Source organism: Myxine glutinosa, chromosome 7, assembly GCF_964187855.1.
Source record: "Myxine glutinosa chromosome 7, kmMyxGlut1.1, whole genome shotgun sequence".
In the NCBI taxonomy this organism is placed as follows: domain Eukaryota; kingdom Metazoa; phylum Chordata; class Myxini; order Myxiniformes; family Myxinidae; genus Myxine; species Myxine glutinosa.
The window spans coordinates 147,657,639-147,674,670 of NC_136267.1; the positions used below are offsets into that span (position 1 = coordinate 147,657,639).

Here is a 17,032-nt window from a genome sequence, read left to right on the forward strand (position 1 = left end):
ATGGGGAGGATTTGGAGGGGAGGGGCAAGGGGGAAGATTTGAAAGGGATGGGTGATGGGGAAGATTTGGAGGGGAGGGGTGATGGGGAAGATTTGGAGGGGAGGGGTTATGGGGAAGATTTGGAGGGGAGGGGTGAGATTTGATTTCAGAAAGTGTACGATTAATGGGAAACGAACATTTATTGCAAAATGAGTTTCTTGTGACCTTCGAGTAAAAAATACGTTTAAGTATGCTGGAGGGAGGATGGAGTGCAGGAGAGTTTAGGGAATGTAGAAAAGAGGCACTGTAAGAGATGGAATTTTTTTGGGGGACGATTTGTTGAGCAAGTAAGACCACTTGGTGGACAGGTTGGGTGTCTGACAAGAAAGAACCGATTTGATTTTGGTGAAGATCTCAATATGAATTCGGATATGATAATTATTTCATTTTTAAGTGATTCTTCACCATTGGGAGATGGGGCCAAAAGCGATATATAACATGATATTTTAAAAAGTTATGGACGAGTTATGACAAAACTAGGTGGATAAGTTGGTTATGTGACAAGAACAAGCCGATTAGATTTTAGTTCAGGTCTGAATCCAGATCCAGCCTATCATTGCCATTGGGATACAAAAAAATAACCTGTTCAGCCTGGTGAAGGTTTGTGCTCGACCGAGTGCCCTTCTCGTTCCCTCTGCGTACCTTTCTTTCATGATATATGACGTGTTGTTGAATTTTTACATGTACATAAACTCAGCAATACTGTACTCTTGATTGGACGGCGATTTTCTTTTTCCAGTATATAGTAGACTGTTGGATGTCTTCTGACACCTCAGGGAGATGGAGGCCCCTGCCTTGCATAATCCCAGGTCACCTGTGGGCAAGGTGTATCACCTGTGAGCCACCCTTACCAGGGTAACGGTCCACAGCCATGCAGTTTAAATGGCAGATGTCTCTGCACATCTGGTAGATGAGTCCAGTCGACTCCAACAGCACGGGCGGAAGAGGGTCAATTCCCCAACGGCCACCAGAGAGACGGAGAGGAGTGGTGACACCCCTCTTTCTCCCTCACACCCCTCTTTCTCCCTGTTTCTCCCTGTTTCTCCCTCTTTCTTCCTCTTTCTCCCTCACACCCCTCTTTCTCCCTCACACTCCTTTTTCTCCCTCACACCCCTCTTTCTCCCTCACACTCCTTTTTCTCCCTCACACCCCTCATTCTCCCTCACACCCCTCTTTCTCCCTCACACCCCTCTTTCTCCCTCACACTACTCTTTCTCCCTCACACCCCTCTTTCTCCTGCTAATGCTTCTGATATAATGCTTCTGATAGCAACAGTAACATGCGTCAGTGGTATGAGGGCCGACTACGAATGGCCTGAACTGGCTGACAGGTTAGATATCTTTACCGATACTTACGATAGAATACAAGGTAGTCGGGGCAGATGGGAAAGAATGTTACCACGACAAGTCGTCATAACGTTGGACCAGGAATTGTCACTACCATGTTTTCGGGAAATACTCAGGACGGGCAGGGATCCTATGTACAGCACCATGACGTGGGAGGTGTCATTTAACGGAAGTAGTTACAGACCAGCATTGAAAAAATCCCTTATTCCAACATATTGGACACTTAGAGAGGACACCTTTTCGGTGGAGGAACAGCCAGGATACAAATGGGGGTCACCCAATTTGAGAATACAGATGCGCGTACACTTGGAACAAGGCACGTTCATGAAGCTTAGGTGTAAAGCATGGTGGAGATATGGAAGGATCGATGGCGAATTAGGAGCAACCTGGGAAACCATACTCACACCGCAACCCCTGGAGGAGGCCCCAGTAAAGAATGTAAACACATATTGGAAATTAGCACGAGAGATGGTGGCCATCCAGAATAGGACTCAGTGCTGGGCATGCATGCACTTTCCCCACACCAGCTCACTGGGATACAAATGGTAGTGCTACCCTTGTCCCTTAAACCCCCTTTACACAGGGGTGGCGATCGTTGAGAGATCGTTGAGCGATGAAAAAATCTCAATGAGCGCCCAGCGATCGCCAAGATCTCTCGATGATCTCTCAGTGATCTTCCAGCGATCTCCAGTGATCTCTATGGTCGCCACGGTCTCCTCAAAGTTTTGACTCAGTCGAAAACAATCTCTCAATGATCGCCAAGGGAAGCGATCTCTCAATGAACACTCAACGAATGCTCAAGGAGCACTCAACGATCTCATCGATCTCCCAATGATCTCTCAGAAATCTTTCAATGAACGCCAAATTTTTCCACCCCGAAAGGTAGAGATGGCTGAGTGATCAGTGAGGGATCGCTGAGCATTTGATGAAAGACCAATAGAGTTCATTGAAAGACCAGGGCGGAGATTGCTGAGAGATCATTGGGCGATCAATTTCCACTTGAGAGATTGTTGAGCGTTCGTTGAGAGATTGGGGAGAGATTGCCACGGTGATGAGAAGTGCGGCATTGGGGAAAATTGAATGTTTGATCGCACAACGAGCGCACAAGGATCTCCCAAACATTTACACAGAAACAGCTTTTTCGAGGCTTAGGAGATCGTTGAGAGATCGGGCCAATTTTTGATCGCTCAATGGTCACCCAACGATCTTCATGCTGTATAAAGGGGGGCTTAATGATCTCTGTTCTCAGCCCATCGATTCCCCATGTTTTATTGCCAGTGTGTGGAGAAAGTGGGAAAACGACGAGAGTTGGAAGCGACAATTTGATTATCGCCCTTCATTGATTGCCCATGTGGCTGAGAGGCCTGCCCCGGTCTGGGTCAAACCACAGAAAGGGATGCTCTGCCTCCAGGGCTCCGGCCACTTGCTTATGGGGGAATCAGAATGCGCCCATACTCTCCCCGGAAAGTTGGAAAAGGGGAGCACCGAGATTAGACTAGAAGTAGACTTGGAGGATATCCACAACCACAATGTATCGTCTATAATACATCAAACATCAAAATAATACATATTTGACAGAAAACTGTTTTCGCGCAAATCCAATCTTGTATGCCAAAAACAAGCAGTCTTGACATAAAAGTGCACGTTTCTTTGGTTGCAAGTCACGCTTCTAGTGCAGGAACGTGTGTGCTTCATTAAATATGGTGTATTGTACTTGTATACATCAAAATAATACATATTTGACAGAAAACTGTTTTCGCGCAAATCCAATCTTGTATGCCAAAAATACGCAGTTTTGACATAAAAGTGCACGTTTTTTTGGTTGCAAGTCACCCTTTTAGTGCAGAAACGTGTGTGCTTCATTAGATATGGTGTATTACACTTGTATACATCAAAATAATACATATTTGACAGGAAACCGTTTTCGCGCAAATCCAATCTCGTATGCCAAAAATAAGCAGTTTTGATATAAAAGAGCACGTTTCTTTGGTTGAAGGTCACCCTTCTAGTGCAGAAACGTGTGTGCTTCATTAGATATGGTGTAGTATACTTGTATACATCAAAATAATACATATTTGACGATAAACCTTTTTCGTGCAAATCCAATCTCGTATGCCCAAAACAAGCAGTTTTGACATAAAAGTGCACGTTTCTTTGGTTGCAAGTCACCCTTCTAGTGCAGAAACGAGTGTGCTTCATTAGATACTAGCAGAAGTACCCGGCATTGCCGGGCGGGGGAGGGGGGAGGGGAGGGGGGAGGGGAGGGGAGAAGAGGGGGGGGGGAGGGGAGGGGAGAAGAGGGGGGGGGGAGGGGAGAAAAGGGCGAGGGAGAGGTGGAGAAGAGGGGGAGAGGGGAGAAGAGGGGGGAGGGTGAGGGATGGGAGGGGGAGGGTAGAGGGGAGGGTGAGGGATGGGAGCGTGAGGGGGTGGGAGGAGGGAGGGGAAGGGGTGAGGGGGGAGGGATGGGAGGGGCAGGGGGTGGGAGGGGGGAGGGGAAAAGGGGAAGGGGGGGAGGGGGAGGGGAAAAGGGAGGGGGAGGGGGGAGGGGAAAAGGGAGGGGGAGGGGAAAAGGGAGGGGGAGGGGGGAGGGGAAAAGGGAGGGGGAGGGGGGAGGGGAAAAGGGGAAGGGGTAGCGTTGAGGAGGGAGGGGGAGGACGGAGGGAGGACGGAGGGGGAAGGGAGGGGGAGGACGGATGGGGGAGGGGGAAGGGGGAGGGAAGGGGAGGGCCAGTCAACAATGACGTTGCAGTTCTCATGGTCGGAGAGCAGCACAACAATCGCGACATCGTCCTGCATCTTCGCAAGAGCACGAAGCGGATTTTGGAGACTCACCGATCCTGTGACCCACGCCCTCCAGTACCGGCGTTGCCGGGCGGGGGAAGGGAGACCCATACATTCCCAACCCGTACATTCGCCCTCTCGACTCAAGCTCGTATTCGATTCATATTCGAAATCGAAAGGGGAAATCCTTCGTATTCGAATTCGTAAACACGAAATATGAATTAAAATTTAATTCATATCGCACAAAATCGACACAAAACACGATCGCATAAAGGTGAAAAAACGCAATCGCTTTTCGCCCTGAATTACGTGCAAACGTGTGACGTGTGACGGGATGGAACATCACGTGATCGCTCTGAGCGAATCAGCGAGCTGCTCTGGCACTGGCTGAGATTAGCGGGTACTTCGCTGAAATGCGCTGAGGTAAATATGAATAAAAAAATATGGATCTAGTCAAATATGGTCTCGGCCATGTTCGTCCAAGGCTCAATGGCCATGTCTATGCCAAATATCAAGCACGTGATCCTCTCCGTTTCGGAGTCTATTGGTAACATTACACACACACACACACACACACACACACACACACACACACAAACTGTGTTTTATATATATAGATGGTGTATTACACTTGTATACATCAAAATAATATATATTTGACAGGAAACTGTTTTCGCGCAAATCCAATCTCGTATGCCAAAAACAAGCAGTTTTGACATAAAAGTGCACGTTTCTTTGGTTGCAAGTCACCCTTTTAGTGCAGAAAACGTGTGTGCTTCATTAGATATGGTGTATTACACTTGTATACATCAAAATAATACATATTTGACGAGAAACCTTTTTCGTGCAAATCCAATCTCGTATGCCCAAAATAATCAGTTTTGATATAAAAGTGCACGTTTCTTTGGTTGAAGGTCACCCTTTTAGTGCAGAAACGTGTGTGCTTCATTATATATGGTGCAGTATACGTGTATACATCAAAATAATACATATTTGACGATAAACCTTTTTCGTGCAAATCCAATCTCGTATGCCCAAAATAAGCAGTTTTGACATAAAAGTGCACGTTTCTTTGGTTGCAAGTCACCCTTCTAGTGCAGAAACGAGTGTGCTTTATTAGATAGGGTGTATTGTACTTGTATACATCAAAATAATACATATTTGACAAGAAACCTTTTTCGCGCAAATCCAATCTCGTATGCCAAAAACAAGCAGTCTTGACATAAAAGTGCACGTTTCTTTGGTTGCAAGTCACGCTTCTAGTGCAGGAACGTGTGTGCTTCATTAAATATGGTGTATTGTACTTGTATACATCAAAATAATACATATTTGACAAGAAACATTTTTCGCGCAAATCCAATCTCGTATGCCCAAAATAAGCAGTTTTGATATAAAAGTGCACGTTTCTTTGGTTGCAAGTCACCCTTCTCGTGCAGAAACGTGTGTGCTTTATTAGATAGGGTGTATTGTACTTGTATACATCAAAATAATACATATTTGACAAGAAACCTTTTTCGCGCAAATCCAATCTCGTATGCCAAAAACAAGCAGTCTTGACATAAAAGTGCACGTTTCTTTGGTTGCAAGTCACCCTTCTCGTGCAGAAACGTGTGTGCTTTATTAGATAGGGTGTATTGTACTTGTATACATCAAAATAATACATATTTGACAAGAAACCTTTTTCGCGCAAATCCAATCTCGTATGCCCAAAATAAGCAGTTTTGATATAAAAGTGCACGTTTCTTTGGTTGCAAGTCACCCTTCTCGTGCAGAAACGTGTGTGCTTTATTAGATAGGGTGTATTGTACTTGTATACATCAAAATAATACATATTTGACAAGAAACCTTTTTCGCGCAAATCCAATCTCGTATGCCAAAAACAAGCAGTCTTGACATAAAAGTGCACGTTTCTTTGGTTGCAAGTCACCCTTCTCGTGCAGAAACGTGTGTGCTTTATTAGATAGGGTGTATTGTACTTGTATACATCAAAATAATACATATTTGACAAGAAACCTTTTTCGCGCAAATCCAATCTCGTATGCCCAAAATAAGCAGTTTTGATATAAAAGTGCACGTTTCTTTGGTTGCAAGTCACCCTTCTCGTGCAGAGAAGTGTGTGCTTTATTAGATAGGGTGTATTGTACTTGTATACATCAAAATAATGCATATTTTACAGGAAACCGTTTTCGCGCAATTCCATTCTCGTGTGCCAAAAATAAGCAGTGAGGCTGTGAGGTGTTTTTTTATGGCTGTGAGGTGTTTTTATTACGTGCTTGATGGCTGTGAGGTGTTTTCAATTTCGTGGTGGTGAGGTGTTTTGAATTACGTGGTGGTGAGGTGTTTTGAATTACTTGGTGGTGAGGTATTTTGAATTACGTGGTGGTGAGGTGTTTTGAATTACTTGGTGGTGAGGTGTTTTGAATTTCGTGGTGGTGAGGTGTTTTGAATTACGTGGTGGTGAGGTGTTTTGAATTAAGTGGTGGTGAGGTGTTTTGAATTACTTGGTGGTGAGGTGTTTTGAATTACTTGGTGGTGAGGTGTTTTGAATTTCGTGGTGGTGAGGTGTTTTTATTATGTGTTTTATGGTGGTGAGGTGTTTTGAATTACTTGGTGGTGAGGTGTTTTTATTATGTGTTTTATGGTGGTGAGGTGTTTTGAATTTCGTGGTGGTGAGGTGTTTTTATTATGTGTTTTATGGTGGTGAGGTGTTTTGAATTACTTGGTGGTGAGGTGTTTTGAATTACTTGGTGGTGAGGTGTTTTGAATTACGTGGTGGTGAGGTGTTTTGAATTACGTGGTGGTGAGGTGTAATCGTCCCAAACTTCCAGACTGCACCTACCCCTCCCCTATGTATGTGCTGAGGGGTTCTTTCTTGAAAAAAAAAAAACATTCAACCTAAATCTTCAACCTAAATTGCCTATAAAAATGTAATATCACAAACACAACAAATACATTTGTGCAAAGTAATTGTTTGTATTATGATTGGTGTAAATCATGACAACACAGCAACTCAGGTACAGTCATTAGCCTCAGCTCAAATAAGCCCGTTCCTCAGCGTCGACGCATGGCGGCTTCCTCAGTATCGACGCGAGTATATATATATATATAATCGGGAGATTAAATCAGACGCGGACGTAGCTTCAGGATGGTCGATCTTTAATTCTCGACAACTTTCGACCAACAAAGGTCTTCTTCTTAGTCGTCCCCAAGTTCAGCGGTGATGGTTGTCCTTCTGGAAGTTTCTCCAATCTCCACACAGGATCTCTGGAGCGCAGCCAGAGTGACCATCGGGTTCTTGGTCACCTCTCTTACCAAGGCCCTTCTCCCCCGATTGCTCAGTTTGGCCGGGCTGCCAGCTCTAGGAAGAGTCCTGGTTGTTCCAAACTTCTACCATTTAAGAGGAATGGAGGCCTCTGTGCTCTTGGGAACCTTCAATGCAGCAGAAATATTTTTGTAGGCTTCCCCAAATCTGTTCCTCAACACAATCTTGTCTCTGAGCTCTGCAGGCTGTTCCTTCGAACTCATGGCTTGGTTTTTGCTCTGATACGCATTGTCAGTTGTGACACCTTATATAGACAGGTGTGTGCCTTTCCAAATCATGTCCAATCAATTGAATTTACCACAGGTGGACTCCAATCAAGGTGTAGAAACATCTCAAAAATGATCAAGAGAAATGGGAGGCACCTGAGCTAAATTTCAAGTGTCATAGCAAAGGGTCTGAATACTTATGTCAATTTTGATATTTCAGTTTTTTCTTTTTAATAAATTTGTAAAACTTTCTAAAATCCTGTTTTCTCTTTGTCATTATGGGGTATTGAGAGATTGATGAGGGAAAAAATGAATTTAAACGAATTCAGCATAAGGCTGCAACATAACAAAATGTGAAAAAGTGAAGGGGTGTGTGTGTGTGTGTGTGTGTGTGTGTGTGTGTGTGTGTGTGTGTGTGTGTGTGTGTGTGTGTGTGTGTGTGTGTGTGTGTGTGTGTGTGTGTGTATATATATATATATGTGTGTGTATATATATATATATATATATATATATATGTGTGTGTGTGTATATATTGTGTGTGTGTGTGTGTGTGTGTGTGTGTGTGTGTATATATATATATGTGTGTGTGTGTATATATATGTGTGTGTGTGTGTGTGTGTGTGTGTGTGTGTGTGTATATATATATATGTGTGTGTATATATATATATATGTGTGTGTGTGTGTGTGTGTGTGTGTGTGTGTGTGTGTGTGTGTGTGTGTGTGTGTGTGTGTGTGTGTGTGTGTGTGTGTGTGTGTGTGTGTGTGTGTGTGTGTGTGTGTGTGTGTGACCTCGTCGATATATTTCACCTTTAACAATGGTTTTCTCTACCACAGCATGTCCAATGGATGTGAAACTTTATACAAAGGAATGTCTCCCCATGAATAATATTTTATTGCTAACTCTGATGTCATTTGTCGCATGGTATGGGAGTCAGATTTGATTAAAGGAAAAAATGGACATCATCTTTTTTTCGAAATTGCTGAACAAATTTTTTTTAAATTGGCATATGTCATCAACTCCCCACAGGGTATATAGGGTGATAATGATATCATCAGTGAAGTGGTATTCCAGCCATAATTGGTTGAATTGAAGTCTTTATCCCAAAAAAATCTGAAACTTAATATATGTGATCTATGACCCGATGTGAGTGAAGAATTAAATTTATGACGTCAAATGTCACATGGTATGGCAGCGCGATGTTGGATTGAAGGAAAAAAATTGGACATAATTTTCTCTGAAACCGCTCAACAAATAAAAATTAAATTTGGCATGCGTCAACTCCCCATGGGGTATATAGGGTGATAACAACGACGTCATCGGTGAAATGGTATTCCAGCCAAAATTGGTTGAATTGAAATCTTTATCCAAAAAATCGGAAAATTCATATATCTGATGGATGATCCGATGTGAAGAATACAATTTATGACCGTCATAACCCATGCCAAGAAACCATGGGACGTAATATGGTGCATGGATCATACGGGTATATGGACCATAATAGTAGCGTATTCCGTTAACGATGGTAGTTATCAATGAAAACTGAATTCTTGATTGTGGAAAACTCAAAAATTGTTTCTCTTTTTCATTTTTTTCATCGAGGACGAGCTGTTTGGATTTTGTCTTCCATGTAGATTCATGAAAATAATGAAAACCTCAAATCGTAGGTAAGACATCCTCTTTATAGATACGTATGGTGTGTCACACGGCGTTGGCTGCTAATCATGGCCTTAAATAACCTGTTTAACCAGGTAAATGAAATCCAAACTGCACACCTTTCTGACCATTGAAGAATGCACTCGTATTAGCCATGTTTTGTCCGTTCGTAATTTTGTCGATTGTATCATTATTGTCGCACAACGTAACCAGCATGGGGGCACTTAGTGAAATTACATGGATGTAGTTGGCAATGGGGTCCTGATGAGGGTGCTACCTTTTGTGTCAATACAGCGAATTACACGTGATGGCATCGGCGACAGCAAGAGGCTCGATTGTTGTGAGAAAAAGATACAATCGATGCGATGGGACATTTCTTCCGTCCGTTTCATGGGGAAAGGTCCAGGAACACGTGACCTCACGGGGCTACCTTAGCCCGGTGTGCTCCGTGGTGCAGCAACGCAGCGAATAGCGAATACCAGGCTGCGTGTGGCGGATCGAACCGGGAAACTACCTTTCGCGGTCGTTTTAATAATGCAAGCACTTTCGAAAAAAAAATGTATGCGATGGCACTACATCGTAAATTTAACCGTGATACTGCAACGGAGTTAATAAAAGCGCTTTCGGGTTCGACCCGTTGCACTTTCCGCAAAATGGATGCGCAATCTGAACTTTAATTGAGGCAGCGGTGGGGACGTATAAAGTGGGGTTGGAGGGAGGGGGAGGGGGTAAATGTTAATGGCTACGAGTCGAGGGACGAACAGACTGCGTGTACGTTTTCCCTCCACAACCCACAGAATCCCAATTACCTTGGAACCCACCAACCCACCCTGCTGTCATATAACGCCCCTTATCCTCTCCCGCACCACCCACTCTTTAACCCAACCTGATCCACAACCGACTCCAGAGTACACTTTGGATCACTCGGTGCTGCTGTGAACAAAAGTCGCCACGAGACAGAGAGAGAGCGAGACAGAGGCGTTCAAAAGAAGCTCCAAGTATCAACATGAACCAGTCGGCCATTGGCAATACCCTACCAAGTCATTTGGACAAGACCAGCTCCAAGGCAAGCCCTCGAAGGAATGTAAAAAAAAAACACGTGATTATTGGCTCGGACTGTGAATGTGGGTGTAGTTGTGGAGCCCTGGGTATCGGTGTAGTTGTGGAGGCATGGGTATCTGTGTAGTTGTGGAGCCATGGGTATCTGTGTAGTTGTGGAGCCATGGGTATCTGTGTAGTTGTGGAGCCATGGGTATCTGTGTAGTTGTGGAGCCATGGGTATCTGTGTAGTTGTGGAGCCATGGGTATCTGTGTAGTTGTGGAGCAATGGGTATCTGTTGTGTTGTGGAGCAATGGGTATCAGTATAGTTTTGGAGCAATGGGTATCAGTGTAGTTTTGGAGCAATGGGTGTCGGTGTAGTTTTGGAGCAATGGGTGTCGGTGTAGTTTTGGAGCAATGGGTGTCGGTGTAGTTTTGGAGCAATGGGTGTCGGTGTAGTTTTGGAGCAATGGGTGTCGGTGTAGTTGTGTAGCTTTGGGTGTAGTTGCATATTCCACAACGTTTGTTGACTTTTTCTGTTGGTGAGTTCCCTGCCTTGATAAATATGGTCGACATAAGTATTGTGTGCAATGCCAGAAGATTTTAGTGCGATTCAATTGTACAATTAGATACAATTAATTCAATGCAACCAGAAGATTGTAGTTGGACTTTAGATGACGATATGGTGTATCACTGGCAGGGTGATTCATCAATGTGTGTGCCGTCCCTCAGATGGGCGTAAAACTGGGCGACCAGTCTCTAGCGTTAGTTGATGCACGTTAAAGACCCCACGGTGTCCTTCGCGAAGAGTAGGTGAGCTGTCACCGGCACCATGGCTAAATTACAAATTTCTGCCCTAATTACTGCTGGGACAGTAATTGCAAACCAGCCAATATAACCTTTGCCAAGAAACTGCTTCGGCAGCACAAAGACTCTGCAAAGAGAATGGTAACACACACACACACACACACACACACACACACACACACACACACACACACGCACACAAACATTTACACACCCATATACAGACTTGGCATTTAATATGGAATTTTTTTTTTTCTTGACTTGGGTTTACTTTCTTAACTCAGTATATCAATCTGGTGAGTTTCTTTTACACTTTGGTGATTTATTTGTTAAAAGAACCATGTCATTGATTGTCTGTCGCAGCAAGAAGTCAACAACAGGATTATATCACAGGTGGCGTGGCAAAATGTATGGACAGGTGCATTTGATGATTGGCTTCACAGTCGGGTATACAAGGGTTGTTGCGTTCTGTATTAGTGGAAAACAACTGCTGCACGTCTCCAAAAGTTATTGTGGCTTCCTCTGGAGATGGTCCGTCAACTCGACAATGCTGTTTGTCATGGAGTGGTGGCTTTACGAAATTACGGCATGAAACAGCGTGCTATTGCTCGGCAGTATGACATCACTCAAGGTCAGGTGTCAAAGATCCTGAAACGAAATGCTCAGAGAGGTGTCCCTACTCCAATACCGAGGCCAGGACTTCCCCGCAGAACCACAAGGAGGGATGATCGCCAGCTGCACCGGTTAGTCCGCAATGGCCGTACCAAGTCAGCTAATCGGCTTAGGGCTGAGTGGCAGCAAATGACAAATGTGCCTGTATCCAGAAGGCGAGTCAACCAACGACTGGTTCAAGCAGGCTATCGTGCCAGGCGTCCCCTGAGAAAGCCACGCCTGACCAGACAACACTGCCAGCGCCGATTGCAGTGGGCCAGAGAGCACCGTCAATGGCAGCCAGGTCACTGGAATCATGTGATCTTCAGTGACGAGTCTAGATTTCTGGTCTATCGTCAAGATGGCCGCGTCCGAGTACGCAGACAAGTGCATGAAGCCGACAACAAAGATTGTATAGTGCCAAGAGTCCAAGCTGGAGGTGGTGGGGTGACCGTTTGGGCTGCTTTTCATGCAGGGGGCAAAACTGACCTGGTTGTTCTGAATGGAAACCTGAACCAGTTAAAGTACAGGGCCATTCTGGAAAAAACATTGCTTCCATTTGCTTGTGCAGCCTTTCGAGGAAACTTTGTCTTCCAAGATGACAATGCACGGCCTCATCGTGCTCGCATGATCCAACACTTTCTTGCTGACCGTGGTGTAGAGCATATGGAGTGGCCTGCCATGTCCCCGGATAAGAATCCGATAGAGAACTTGTGGGCAGAATTAACGCGTCAAATCGACCACTTGGACCAGCAGCCGACCTCTGTGCGTGAATTGCAGCAGGCTATTGTCACTGCATGGCAAGCGATTCCTGTCCAAACTTTGGCAAATCTCGTGAACAGCATGCCTCAACGTGTACGTGCTCTCCTGAATGCTCGTGGTGGTTACACGAAGTACTGAACTGTAATTTTACTGTCCGTAATCTCAGTCGTAATTTAACTTTTGTTTTTGTTAAAAAAAAATTTGGCTAATGTGCAAAATAAAGAGATACTTCTGGAAAACGTACAGAAGTTTAACACAGTACTGTCCATGAATTGAGTTCGATATCAGTTTACATCACTTTCAAGGATCAATTTATTTGTTTTGAAATGTCAAATGTGGTTTTTGTTTCTTTTAAAGGTCACATTAACAAAATCTAGAATAATTTCAACATAATTCCAATGAACATTTGGTTCTAAGACATCTTGAAAAGTAAGTTCACCCCCCCAAAAAAAAAAATTCCATATTAAATGCCAAGTCTGTATATGCACATAGTCATACATATATACACACACCCAAATGTTAGAGTGCATCAAACGCCCCGTTTTTGAAAAAATACTCATATTGATCAAGTCAAACTTTTTTTTATTATACAAGCCCTATGTATCATTTCTGTAAGATATTTCGGATTTTTGACTTTGTTTAGATCCCACACCAGGATCGGGTAAAAATCGGGTTCCTCCACCACTAATGTGTCGCTTTGGCCAAATGTGCGATTTGTCAAATTTTATAACAGTAATAACACTTTCTTATAGTAATTCAGGGTAAATGATTCCGAACATGGCTTCTAAAAGGTGGTGCGATCAAAATTGGAAAGCATTTAGTTCAAGTTTTTTGAAAATTGGGTAATTGGGTAACCGGTGAACCAAAAAAGAATAATGTTTTTAAAAAGTATTATTCTCTCTTCGAAACATGACAAGTTGATACATTGGTGGCAGGATTTCCCCCAGCTTCGTGAAGATGGCCTGTTGAGGTGTCAGCTTGAGACGAGTGGCCAGGGAAACCAACTTCGGAGGATATTGAGGGAGACGAACACCGGGGTGCCGGGTGGATGTCGCAGTGTCCGTCTGAGTGGCAGTCGCATCACTTTCATCAATGCTGCCACCTCACTGTCGTCTGCCAACGAAATGATGGAACTAGCAGCACCGATTCTCTGCACCTTCTGCTTGCGCCGTTCTTCCTTGACCTGCTCATGAATCTGGCCTGCTCATGAATCATGAATCTGGCGAACTTCTGCAACAGGACCTTGTCGTAGGTCAGTTTTCATCAACTGCAGGAAGAGGCGATTCTCCGGGTTGGTGACCAGCTGCTCAACGTTGGCCTGCCACAACAGGAAGGTCGCATCCAGTCATTGTTCCATGTCCTGCAGCTTGGCGAGCATGGCTGGGGTTGATCTATGAGTGGTCAGGATCTCCCTCCTCTTGCAGGTGGCGTCCAGAAGCTGAACGGCCAAGATGCACGCCTGGTGGTCAGAGATACAATGCGTATCAAAAAAAGGGTAATCCGAATTCAAGGGGTTAATATGCAAAGGTTATTTATTTTGACAATTTACATGTGGTTTACTAATTAAGAGGAGATCCTCAGCTTTCCATTGATACCTTCCATGCATCATTGCTATCACACATGACCGAGTACATGTTCATTGAAAATGACAAGTTCAAATCGCATTTTTACAAGTTTGGCTAATTGATGCAAGTCAGGATAATTGGTGCGAAATGAACGTCAGATGTGAACTTTTCTCAGGAATGATTGGCCTTTATGCACCCACACATTCAACATGTCCACCTCCCCTTTCAACATAAAGCTCACAGTGGCGGAGCATGCCCTGAACTGCTCGTCTCACCAAAGCCGGGTTATTGCGCAAAGCATCGACTTCATGTCGAAATCGGCCCTTCAATTCGTCAAGATCATGGGGAGAAGTTACGAACACCTTGTTCTTTAAATGTCCCCAAAGGAAATAATCACATGGTGTGAGGTGACGTGATCTGGTCGGCAATTCCACTGCATGGTTTAGGGCAATGACTCGGTCTCCAAAGAGTTCCCTCAGTCGTTCTCGGACAGCGATAAGACGATGTGCTGGGGTGCCGTCTTGGGCCTACCAGAGATATCTGAAGACACCACGAACCTGTCGCTCAAAGTTCTCCTCCAGCTGCGGTAAAACTTCATCATTGATCATCTGCAGATACCTGTTACCATTGACATTCCTTTGAAAGAAAAATGGTCCGATCACCTGACCACTTCCACAAAGTCCCAACCCAACAGTCCACTTTTGTCGATTTATGTTGGTGTCAAAATTAAATTCCAGGGGTTGTGCTGTCGGTGCATATTCAAGAACATTATGGGTATTGACCTTGGCATCCACGTTGAAAGCAGTTTCGTCGCCGATAACGAGATACCGCAGGAAATTGACATCTGCTTCACAACGTGCTATCAACCATCCGGCAAGCACCAGCCTCCTGGCAAAATCCCCTGGCGTAGGTTGATGCCGGATGTGAATCCAATATGGATGTTGGTGGAGGTCCAGTCTTGTGATTCGGTTGAATGTTGCCTAAGGCAATCCCGTCCCATTTCGTCTTGCGCTGGTATCCCTAGGATGCTCCAAAACTTGCTGCCTTACTGCTGCTATGTTCATTTCCGTTCGCACAGTGTGCCTCCTACCAGAATTCTCCTTGTTGCGGTTGAGGCTAGTGCCATGCTCTTGGTATTTTCTAACATTCGCCCAGATGTTTTGGCTGCTGGAGGCTCCCGTTCTTGGAAACGTTCCCTGAACGCATCACGAGTTCGCTGCAAACTTCCAGTTTGGTGAAAGGTTGTAACCATGAAGGTCTGCTGTTCAGTCGTAAGTTGAACCATCTTTTCAATCACTCAGACCGTCTCTAAACCCATACACTGTAGGCCCATCTTAAATACCCATCTTAAACAAAGGATGACGCAACCGACGATTACCAGACCAGCTTAACAATTTTACATAATCAACTTGGCAGTCGACAAGTAATGCGTCCATTTCAAACTGTCTTGCAGCGATTAGCCAAACTTGTAAAAATGCGATTTGAACCTGTCATTTTCAATGAACATGTACTCGGTCATGTGTGACAGCAATGATGCATGAAAGGCATCAATGGAAAGCTGAAGATCTCCTCATAATTGGTAAACCACATGTAAATTGTCAAACTAAATAACCTTTGCATATTAACCCCTTGAATTCGGATTACCTTTTTTTTGATACGCACTGTCGTGAGTATGTTGGCCTTCTTTTAAAAGTCGGCGAATTGGGCCAGGATGAGCTCTGCATACGCCCATTTGGGCGGAGCATCCGGACAGCTGGTGCACTTTGCCACCACACCCAGCTCAATGTGATGCATGAGACAGTGCAGGACTTGACGGCAGATTGGGACACGTATTCCCGTTTATAGTTAAGAGCTGTTTCTCCGTTTGCATTCCAGTTGACATTCCGACCAGTATGTGCTATCACATCATAGTCCCAGCACGTACAATTTTCCAATCACGACCCCTGCATGCCACATTACCCTCGGCGGCACATTTGGCACAAACAAATGAGATGTTTTGGATGTGAAATAAATAAACGGTCAGCTTGCAGACAATTTTTACCTCATCAGCAGATTAGTCTAATCCTGTCTGCAAGACAAGCACAAGGACAGCAGGCCGTCGAGCTAACAGCAGGACATTGCTGCCCATTTTATAACAAAGCACTTGTCTTGTTTGATACGATAAACAGTGTTCAGGTAGATTAAAGGTTTTGCCGTTATTTTTCATCATGTTTAAAGGTTTGTTCAACCTTGTAAATGACAGTTCTGTCATCATAAGTGATTCGTGTTTTTCCTTTGCGCTCTCTCCTCTTCGTGCTTATTTCTGCTCCGGTTGACATGTCAACTTTTCTCACTTGTTTAAGAGATGGGGTTTAATTAAAGCACAAACTACAAAGTTAATCTTGATGCGGGTGTCAAGGTTCATGGAAGAGCACTATGAAAGCACTTTTGGGACATTAACAATGTTGCCATGTGTAACTGTTCGGTTAATGGACATTATCTTTATTCACAGTGGTCATTGTGCACACTTAAGATGTATGAGTGTGTGTGTGGAATATCAGCCTGGTAGGTTTCATTTGCTTGCATGATTTTTTATGAACACCTAGTTAAATATTTGTGATAATTACTTTGTTACTGCTTGCAACCTTTTGCTTATAATAAGCAAAACTAAAACATTTTTACCCTGCGCTCACGAAGCAAAAAGCAGCGTTACGCGATCAGTTGTGTACGTGCATGCGTGTCTGCATTTTTAAAATTCATTTTCTTGGCAACCGTTGGTCGGATTGACACAAAAGTTTCACTATAGGAGCGCCTCTTCTTGTAGCTTTTTAAAATTATGAATTATGACGTCATATGTCACGTGGTATGGACGCCATCTTGG

General features: G+C 44.1%; 1 protein-coding gene across 4 annotated transcripts in view; it reads right to left on the reverse strand.

The window, feature by feature from the left end:
- Positions 1 to 17,032, reverse strand: part of LOC137431730 (negative elongation factor B-like) — a 98,214-nt gene that overhangs the window by 936 nt on the left and 80,246 nt on the right. For 2 of the 4 annotated variants that reach the window (XM_078782407.1, XM_068123371.2), the window contains exon 10: positions 13,173 to 14,066. The exons of the other annotated variants lie outside the window; for them this stretch is intronic. In XM_078782407.1, coding sequence (XP_078638533.1) covers positions 13,953 to 14,066 — 114 coding nt within the window. In that variant the 3' untranslated portion in view covers positions 13,173 to 13,952. Of the gene's footprint in view, positions 1 to 13,172; positions 14,067 to 17,032 lie in introns of those variants that run through there. 4 annotated transcript variants of the gene reach the window in all.